General features: G+C 33.5%; 1 protein-coding gene across 1 annotated transcript; it reads left to right on the plus strand.

Annotated features, from left to right (window-relative positions):
• Positions 1-3,136: 3,136 nt before the first annotated feature.
• LOC120172944 lies at positions 3,137-3,627 on the plus strand. The gene is made up of 2 exons (XM_039180265.1): positions 3,137-3,278; positions 3,332-3,627. The coding sequence occupies exons 1-2, from the start codon at positions 3,137-3,139 to the stop codon at positions 3,625-3,627; spliced, it is 438 nt and encodes a 145-aa protein (XP_039036196.1).
• The last annotated feature ends 6,982 nt before the right edge of the window (positions 3,628-10,609 follow it).

Genomic DNA, 10,609 nt, shown 5'->3' on the forward strand with positions numbered 1-10,609 from the left:
AGTTGAAAAATATTTATATATTTTCTTTAAAAAATTAAATTCATAAAATTTATATATTTTTTTTACAAAATTGAAAATATAAAAAGGTTTAATGAAAGGGTAAAATTTTATTTTAACCCCTGAACTTCATATAAAATTTTAATTATATATATTTTTTTTTGTAAATCTAAAAATGTTTAATGATAAATTTGTAATTTAACCTTCGTAGAATTTTTATTATTTAATGACAGAAAATTGATATTTAAAAAAATTTAAGGGCATTTTAGTCCAAAACGCCGGGAATCCAACAATACCTAAGGAAAGGGAAGTAATGACATTCCCAGTAATATATCCCAAAAAATCTACTATTGGTAATCTTACATAACCGGGAATGAAATTTCCGAACTAACCGAACGGGGAATGTGGATTACATTCCCATGGGAATCCCACATTCCCCCATCCAAATACTCCTAATGGGCTATGAAACCGCATTGTTTCCACGTGAAATTCACGTGGGAATAACAAAGGGGGTTTGAAAACCCTAAACCCAGAAAACCAGCTAGTAATTAAGGAGATTGAGGTAAGCTGGAGGAGAAAGAGCCAGCGTTACAACCAGGAGATGAAAGGGCAGGCAGCAGCAGTAAATGGTGCAGGGTAAAATGGCCGCCGGTTGAATGGTCGCCATCGGCAAAAGAGGCCAACGCCCCCTTAGCAGCATGCAAGTGTACACTGCTGAGGCTCACACTTGTCATCCCGCAAGACATTTCAACCTAAAATATGCGACGAATTTCATGATGCAAACTTCTGATTAACTTATTCTAAAACTCTTAATTATTTGATAGTAAACATTAAATATTTCATAATTATTAATATTCAAATTTTTATTTTAAAGGATAATAACTACTTATATAATCACTAAGATAGTTTCATTCGCACTTCTATTGCAGCGGTATATTCTATGAAAATATTAGTGTAATTAATTTTAATATTAACGTAACTAAAAACCATAATATTATGATTAATAGGCCAACGTGATCGAACAGCATGTGGCGAAATGAAAAGACCAGCTGGAAGATGTTTAGGTTTCCTATATTACTCATCATGCAGGCGCCCCCTGGATGCCACATACTGTTGGCACCGAAACAGTGTGCTCTCTGATTTTCCCCATTCCAACCATTTTTCTCTCTTTCTTTGTAACTTTTATTTAATTATAGACATTTAATATATTAATCAATTAATTCAAATCAAATATTATAATTTTTAAGAAATAATTACTCCAACATTATTTATTTTATTTATAATATTAGAATTTAAATATCTAATTTTATTTAAAATATTTAAAATATTATTTTATTAAATCAATTGATTATTAATATTTTCTTTAAATAATATTAGAAAAAGGAGTAAAAGAGTAACAATATTTTTTATAATAATTAAAAAGTTATAATTATAAACTGAATAAAATGATATTAGCATATTTATCTTAAGATAGTTTAAAATAACCTTTCAAAAAAATTCAAAATAACTGTTATTAATTCAAAATAAATAACTTTTAATTATTTTAGCAATGAGGCTTTAGGGTTTAGAATTTAAATTTTGGAGTTTTAAGATTCACACGGAACTGTAGAATTTAAATATTTGAGGACAGGTGGTATTAAGTAGAAATATATGGTCGATGAATCATCAACGTTTGAGCATCACCAAATCCAAACCCCCATAACCAACAACAGCGGAAATGATTATTATAAATATTAAAGCTCCAACATTGTAGGGAAATCATGGCACAGTATTTGTGAAGGCGGAACACATATTTGAACCACGTATATATCGTTCTCACAACTCTCCTGGATTTGGGTTGGCCTGACCTTTTCGTTGAAATCTGCCTGACCCTTCAAGCTCCCATCGGCTCACAAACTGACGACACACACACAAATATTTCTTTATTATTTATTGGTTTCTGTGTAAATATATATTTGGTTATAAAACTGTACCTGGTATGTAAAGCATAGATAGTCCGGTTGCAATGTAACCGACATCAAACAATATCTATCTACATGGCCGCCCAATATATGTGCCTGATGGGCGACGGCCCAGGGCAGCATGTAGGGCCGGGGCATCAGTTTCTAATATTGTGACCAGCCCACCTTGTATAGGAATAAATCTTGCATGCTTCTAATATTGTTGTCAATTCCGCGAATGATAGGACATAGCGAAGGAAACCCATAAAGGAACATCGCAGAAGGGAGAGTGGCTAATTTCCTTTTCTATATCTGTTGTCTCCCACAATGGCTTCGATGTTGGAACCTGAAAGCTCAACAACAAACATATATTTACCGGAAGAGTGGTCGGACTGTCGGAGGTTGCTGATTCCATAGCCTATGATTCTGTAACTTCGCCTCCTCCTTTGTCTTTAATCTGTGGTGCCAAAAACTCCGACAAAACTACTTTCTCGTTCTTCTCCAAAACTATCTACATTTTTTAATCAACCAAAAGCAGCTCTAATCAACCATGCAGATGCTAGTTGTTCTCTATCAATTATATTAAACTCATAAAAGGAGACAAAGATCACAGTCAAGGAATCAATGCTTCTATAATTTATTTTCTTCTTAGAAAACACGCGATTTTACCGAAATATCACTATGACATATAATAATTACTTGTCAGAATATCTTTCTCCTAATTTTATAAATCTTTGTATTAACTATAAATATTTGATACTTTCAAATAGATAATATATGAAATAACACTCAAAAGCGAACCTTAATAGTGTTAGAAGACTGCTTCATGACTGAAACATGTCCACACGTTTTTTATGTTTGTTTGTTAAGTTGATTATGTCAAAGTTTGTTCCTATTTTTAGGAAGTAGCTATTTTGTTATTCATGATCTATAAACGTGTAGAAAGTTTAGGATCATATTGATAGTGGTTAATTATTTTGTTTTTGTTTTAAAAAAATTGTAACGTTTCTGATTTTTAGGATGAAGTTCTGTTTTTGTTCTTCTAGCAGACACGTTCTTCTCTTCTTCACATTAAAAAACAACAATTGGTATCAAAGCCCTTTTCTTAAGGGACCTATGAGTGACTTTGACACGCCATGGAAGTTGAAGTAAGTTTTTCTTCAATTTCTCCACCGATGTTTGATCGATAAAACTACCAAATGTGGGCAGTTCGCGTGGAGACGTATTTGGAGGCTTTGAATCTTTGGGAAGCAGTGGAAAAGGACTACATAGTTCCAGCGATTCTAGTCAATCCCACTTTGGCTCAGATAAAAGCACATAAAGAGATGCAAAATCATACTTGTTTGCTACAGTTTCAGCCACCATTTTCACCTGAATTATGTCTCTAAAGTCAGCAAATGAGATATGGGATTATCTCAAGAATGAGTACGAAAGAGATGAGAGAATTCGTTGGATGCAAGTGCTGAATTTAGTTCGTGATTTTGAGATGCAAAAGATAAAGGAAACTGAGACAGTTAAGGAGTATGATGAAAGACTTCTTAGCATAGCAAACCGAGTTCGGTTGTTGGGATCATCTCTGAAAGACTCGAGCAATGTGGAGAAAATCCTTGTAACATTGCCTGAAAAATTTGAGGCTACTGTTACCACATTGGAGAATACCAAGGACTTGTCCAAGATTCCTTTGGCATAACTCTTGAGTGCCTTGCAAACACAAGAGCAGAGGCGTGCAATGAGACAAGAAGGAACTATTAAAGGAGCCCTAGTAGCCAAGCATCACAATAATGGCAAGAATGGGAAGCAGAAATTCAAGTAGCCTTATGTAGAAAGAGAAATCTCAACAAAAGAGAGCAAAACCACAGCTGGAAACAGAAAACCAGGTGTGAAGAAGGAGTATCCTCTGTGTCATCACTGCAACAAAAAGGGTCATCCCCCTTTCAAATGTTAGAGAAGACCTGATGCGAGATGCAACAAATGCAATCAAACCGAGCATGAAGCTGTCATATGCAGAAACAAAAATCAACAACAAAAGGAAGAAGCTAAAGTTGTAGATTAAGAGGAAGAAGATAATTATTTGGCTACATGCTTCGTGGGCTGTGAATCAAATGAAAGCTGGCTGATTGACAGTGGTTGCACCAACCATATGACTCATGAGAAGGAGTTGTTTAGAGATTTGAAGCCAACTAACATCAACGAAGTTAGAATTGGCAATGAGGATTATATCTCTGTCAAAGGAAATGGGACTATTGCGATTGCAAGCTATACATGTACAAAACTTATACAGGATGTTCTTTTTGTTCCTGAAATTGGCCAAAATATATTGAGTGTGGGCCAACTAATTGAAAAAAGCTTTAAAGTTATTTTTGAAGATGGATATTGGTTGATTAAGGATGTAGCTAATCAAGATATCTCAAAGTAAAAATGAAAGGAAAGAGTTTTTCACTCAACCCTTTAGATGAGGAGCAATATGTTTTTTCACTCAAAGAAAATGTCACTCAAATTTGGCACAAGAGAGTTGGACACTATCATCATCAAGGGCTGCTGCAACTAAGAGAAAAGGAGTTGGCACTCGATGTTCCCAAACTTAGTGATGAAATCTCAAGCTGTAAAGCATGTCAATTTGGAAAGCAAAAAAAGGAAGCTGTTCCCGAAGTCAACCTGGAGAACCACTCACAAATTGCAGTTCATCCACACAAATGTTTCAGGCCCTCATAGAACACCTTATTTAAAAGGTAGTCTATATTATATTGCCTTTATTAATGACTTCACCAGAATGTGCTAGATTTTTTTTCTTGAAGTTTAAATCAAAAGTTGCCCAAGTTTTTTGGAAATTAAAAGCAAGAGTTGAGAATGAAAGTGGCTGAAAAATTCAGATTGTAAGGTCTGACAATGGGAAGAAGTATACTTCAGCAAAATTTGACAAGTTTTGTGAAGATTCAGGCATAGAGCATCAACTTACAGCTCCTTACACACCTCAACAAAATGGAGTTAGTGAAAGGAGAAATAGATACAACATGGAAATATCAAGATGCATGCTGCATGAAAAGAATTTGCCAAAGAAATTTTGGCCAGAGGCAGCAAATACTGTTGTGTTTCTTCAAAATAGATTTCCCACAAAGGTAGTGAAGGAACATTTTGATGTTTCGATATAACAAATAAAGTGTTAATGAATTTTAAGATTTTATATTCGATTCAAAATTACATATTCAATTAAATTATTCGAATATTAAAAACATTACTCTAAGTTTTTCAAATGTCAATTTTACTCCTTACTTAAGTGTAAAATTGTGTTTCAATCTTAAAATATTTTTGAAACAATTTTTACAAAGTATTTCGAATCTTAATCAAGCCAAAAACAAGTTTAATATAGAGAGGTACCGATACACTCTTCGAATATACTGATACCCTTGAATTTCAAATGTAATAAGGGTATCGATACATAGCTGAATGTACCGATACACTCCATGTCAAAATTGGCTCCGAGAAACATTGAATGCCATAGGTGTACCGATACCCCTGGGAGGTACCGATACACTTTGTCAAATAACAGTCGAAATATTTGAATTTTACACTGGGTGTACCGATACCCTTTGAAGGTGTACTGATACCCCTACGCTCCCAACAGATTTTTAAGTGGTATCCACAACACAACGGCTCTATTGACTTCAACAATGATCCCCAACGTTCAGAATCAATCCAAGGTGTATTTAAATAAGTTCTGAAGCCTTTGATCATTAAGAAAAGAAATTATTGAGAAAGAATCAAGAGAGAAAGCTTCAAACATCAAGTTTGTGCAATCTAAGCCAAATTCCTTTCAATATTCATTTTGCTTTCAAGAACACACTTTGTGCTCAATTGTTTTCATCTTTGAGTGTTCTTTTCTTGTTCTAGAATTGTGCAAAAAATCTACCTTGTGATATTTTTCTGTAAAGTTTGCGAATTTGTAATATTCTCTTTGGGAGAGAGTGTTCTCAAGAATTTGGGGTATAATTCTTAAGAGAGTTGTAAGGTTACTCTTTGTCCTCAAAAGAAAGACAAATTAGTGAATTTGTTGAAAATCCTTAGTGTGGATAGCTAAGGTAGTGGACGTCAACTTTGTTTGAGAAAGTTGAACCACTCTAAATCGCTGTGCAAATATTTTTCATTTTCTATCAAAGCTTCCACCAAACTTTTTATTGTCAATTCACCCCCTCTTGGCTATTTTGTCGATCGATTAACTTAACAATTGGTATTAGAGCTACACTCATTTGAAGATTTTACCACCTCTTGAGTCAATTCGAGAAGATTTATATCGATATTCAAGTCATCAATGGCCTCTACATCAAACTTCGACTTTGTTCTTGATTATCAGCCCGTCAACAAGCCTCATTTCTTCAATGGAGCTAACTATGCTTATTGGAAGAATAAGATGTGATACTTCATTCAAGTTAGTGACATGGGAGCATGGAAAATCGTGATGAACGAATACTTTGAACCATCCACAGATCCGAATATGTGGAGTGAAGAAGAGAAGAGAATGCTTCAGCTCAACTCAAAGGCTATCCATATTCTTTTCTGTGCACTTGGACCAGATGAATACCTGAGAGTTTCATCTTGTACAACCTCCAAGGAGATATGGGATAAACTACAAGTCACTTACGAAGGCACAAACGAGGAAAAAGAATCTAAAATCAGTCTTCTTACTCATAGCTATGAAAATTTCAGGATGAAACCAGAAGAAGACATCAAAGCTATGACGGATAGATTCTCCGTGATTGTCAATGGCCTTAAAGAGTTTGGAGAAGTAATCCCTAACGAGAAGCTTATGAGGAAGAATTTATTCTCTTCCAAAAGCTTGACAATCAAAGAAGACGGCGATTATCGAAGCTAAAGACTTAAAATCTTTAACTCTCGATGAACTCATTGGTTTTCTCCTCACGCATAAAGTGATGATTCCAGATGAGGTAGACCTCAAGAAGAAAGATGAGACAAAGAAGGAGACAGAGAAAAAGAAGAATGTCGATGTTTCTTTAAAATCCATAAAAGATGAAAGTGATTCTGATGATGATGACGATGACGATGATAAAGAAATGACATTGTTTGCCAAACGGTTCAGAAAATTAATGAAGCCCAATAGAGGAAGCAAATTCAAATGGAATGAAGGCTTCAAAAATTAACCAGAGGAGAAGGACCCAATTATTTGCTATGAGTGCAAAAAGCCTGGGTATATGAAATATGTTGCCCAAATTTGAAGAAGAAGAAACAAAAAGCACACATGGCTACTTGGAGCGATGACGAATCATCCAAATGAAGAAAAACAAGAAGTCGTAAACTTGTGCTTGACGGCCACCGGGGAAGATTCTCAGTTAATCTCTAACTCATTTGATTTAGAAGATTATTCTTTTGATGAGTTATTAGAAGAATATAATGGGTTGGCTTCAGATTATGAGAAATTATTTTCGAAATACAAGAAAGATATTTCAAAATTGAAAAATGAAAATAATCTCATATCCAAGACCAACAATGATCTTGAAAGTAAAATTAATGAATTGCAAATCAAAATCAAAGATTTTGAAAAGAAAAATTCTTATTTGCATAATTTACTTTCAAGAGTCAACGATGATCATCAAAAAGAAATTGATGATCTTAAAACTTCTCTTAATAAAGTTGGACCAAAATGTTTTGAAAAATGAGAAAGTTCAAAATCCAACTATATTAGAAAGAGTTTTAAAAAATACAATCATAGAGGTCCCCAAAGAACCTCTAATAGAAAAATTGTTAGAAGTATATGAGTCCCTAAAGGACTCAAATACTACTAAAGATAAGGATATCCTAAATAAATGGATACCCAAGGGGACTAGAATTTTAGGAACTAATGAATATGGACCCAAAAGAATTTGGGTACCAAAAATTAGAAATTAATCTATGTTTGTAGGAAAAGGAGCATTGCTACAAGGCAAGAAATACAAGTTCAAACTCATGGTTCCTTAATAGTGGATGCTCAAGACAAATGACCGGAGATAAGAGCCGATTTATAGAGCTTAACAACAAAAATGGAGGAGTGGTAACCTTTGGTGATAACTCAAAAGGTTACATTGAAGGTATAGGTACTATAGGTTAAATACAAAAAGTATTATATGTGAATGGGTTAAAGCATAATCTATTGAGTATTAGTCAATTATGCGATAAATGATACAATGTCTTATTTGAATCAAATGGTTGTAAAGTCATTGACATTGCATCTAATCGGATTATGCTTATTGTTCATAGAATAGGAAACATGAATGTTTCCAATGATGAACATGATAATTGGTTATGGCATTGGAGACTAGGACAAACTAGCATGAGTGTTTTACAAAGACTAATTCAAGGAAATTTAGCAAGAGGATTGCCAAAGCTAAAATTTGATAAAGATAAAATCTGTGATGCATGTGCTAAAGGAAAACATAAAAGAACTTCCTTTAAATCCATTAATGATGTATCAACTAGTAGAATATTACAATTGATCCATATAGATCTTTTTGGGCCAATTAGGACTATTAGTTTGGGTGAAAAACAATATGCATTTGTAGATGACTATTCTAGATATACTTGGGTTCTATTTTTAAATACTAAAGATGAAACATTAGAACATTTTATCACTTTTTTTAAAAGTAATCCAAAACGAAAAAGGTTACTCCATAACTAGTGTTAGGAGTGATCATGGTACTGAATTTGAAAATCTTGAATTTACTTATTTTTGTAATTCAAATGGGATTAGCCATAATTTTTCAACACCTAGAACCCCTTAACAAAATGGAGTTGTTGAGAGGAAAAATTGAACTTTAGAAGAAATGTCTAGAATCATGCTTTGTGAAAACAATTTGCCAAAATATTTTTGGGCGGAAGCCACAAATACCGCTTGTTATGTTGTTAACCGTGTAATGATTAGGCCAATTTTTAAAGAAAACTCCATATGAAATTTTCAAAAATAAAAAAGGCTAACATTAGTTATTTTCATCCTTTTGGATGTAAATGTTTTGTTTTAAACAACGAAAAAGATAACATTGGCAAATTTGATGCTAAAAGTGATGAAGAAATTGTTTTTGGGTTATTCCTTAAATTCTAAAGCTTATCGGGTATTTAACAAAAGAACTTTAGTGGTAGAAGAGTATATTCATGCTGTTTTCGATGATAATATCCTTCCTAGGTAGGATTCTTGTGTTGATGATGACATAGATATTATAAATACACATGACATTAGAAATGACGTTGGAGAACTATCATCAAAGAAAGAAGCAAAAGATGAAGAAACTCAAGATGCCTTCAAGAATCTAATCATTGAAGAAAGGGAAGTCACTTACCCAAGAGAATACAACTATGTCAAGGATGATGAGATTATAGGTGATCCATCAAAAGGGGTAACTACTCGATCTTCTCTTAGAAATATATGTAATTATGTTGCATTTATCTCATGCATAGAGCCTAGGAATATCCAAGAAGCATTAGATGATGAAAATTAGATTATGGCTATGCAAGAAGAGTTAAATCAATTTAAGAGAAGTAAAGTATGAACATTAGTTGAAAGGCCTAGTAATAAATCTACTGTAGTACTAAATGAGTATCTAGGAATAAGCTTGATGAAAGTGGTAATATAGTGAAGAACAAGGCTAGATTTTTTGCTCAAGGCTATACTCAAGAAGAAGGTATAGATTTTGATGAAACATATGCTCCCGTAGCTAGAATGGAAGCAATTAGAATGTTATTAGCATTTGCATGTTTCAATGAATTTAAATTATATCAAATGGATGTTAAAAGTACATTTTTAAATGTTTTTTTAAAGAAGAAGTGTATGTGGAACAACATCTGGTTTTGAAAATTCAAAATTTTCAAATCATGTTTTTAAATTGACAAAAGCTTTATATGGTTTAAAACAAGTTCCTAGAGCTAGGTATGAAAGATTATCAAACTTTTTAATTGAAAAAGGTTTTTCAAAAGGGAAGATTGACACTACATTGTTTTTAAAGTGAAAAGGTAAAGATTTATTAGTAGTTCAAATTTATGTTGATGATATAATATTTGGTTCTACTAATGATGCTCGTTGCCAAGAATTTTCTACGCTAATGCAAGGTGAATTCGACATGAGCATAATGGGAGAGCTTTCATTCTTCTTGGGGCTCCAAATCAAGAAAATAAAAGATGATATCTTCATCAATCAAGAAAATTATGTTAAGGATATGCTCAAGAAGTTTGGATTGGAGAATGTCAAACCCCAAGCCACTCCAATGAGCTCATCTACAAAACTTGACAAAGATGAAGGAGATAAATATGTAGATGTTAAACTTTATAGGTCTATGATTGGCTCTTTGCTTTATCTAACCGCAAGTAGACCTGACATTATGTTTAATGTTTGCTTATGTGCTACATTTCAATCATGCCCTAAGGAATCTCATCTACATGCCATTAAGAGAATCTTTAGATACCTTAAGGACACTACTAATTTAGGACTTTGATATCTTAGAGACTCTAGCTTTAGCTTGTATGCCTTCTCTGGTGCGGATTATGGAGGATGCAAAATAGATATGAAAAGCACCTCCGATACTTGTCAATTCCTAGGAAATATGTTGATTTCTTGGTTTTCAAAGAAACAAAATAGTGTTGCATTATCTACCACTGAAGCGGAATACATTTCAGTGGGTAGTTGTTGAGCACAAGTT

Source organism: Hibiscus syriacus, unplaced genomic scaffold (assembly GCF_006381635.1).
Source record: "Hibiscus syriacus cultivar Baekdansim isolate YM2019G1 unplaced genomic scaffold, ASM638163v2 tig00111917_pilon, whole genome shotgun sequence".
NCBI lineage: Eukaryota > Viridiplantae > Streptophyta > Magnoliopsida > Malvales > Malvaceae > Hibiscus > Hibiscus syriacus.

Coding starts and splice junctions, on each gene's coding strand:
- LOC120172944 (XM_039180265.1), top strand. CDS start 3,137: ATGTGGGCAGTTCGCGTGGAGACGTATTTGGAGGCTTTGAATCTTTGG. Junction 3,279..3,331: donor AGAGATGCAAAATCATACTT/GTTTGCTACAGT, acceptor CTCTAAAGTCAG/CAAATGAGATATGGGATTAT.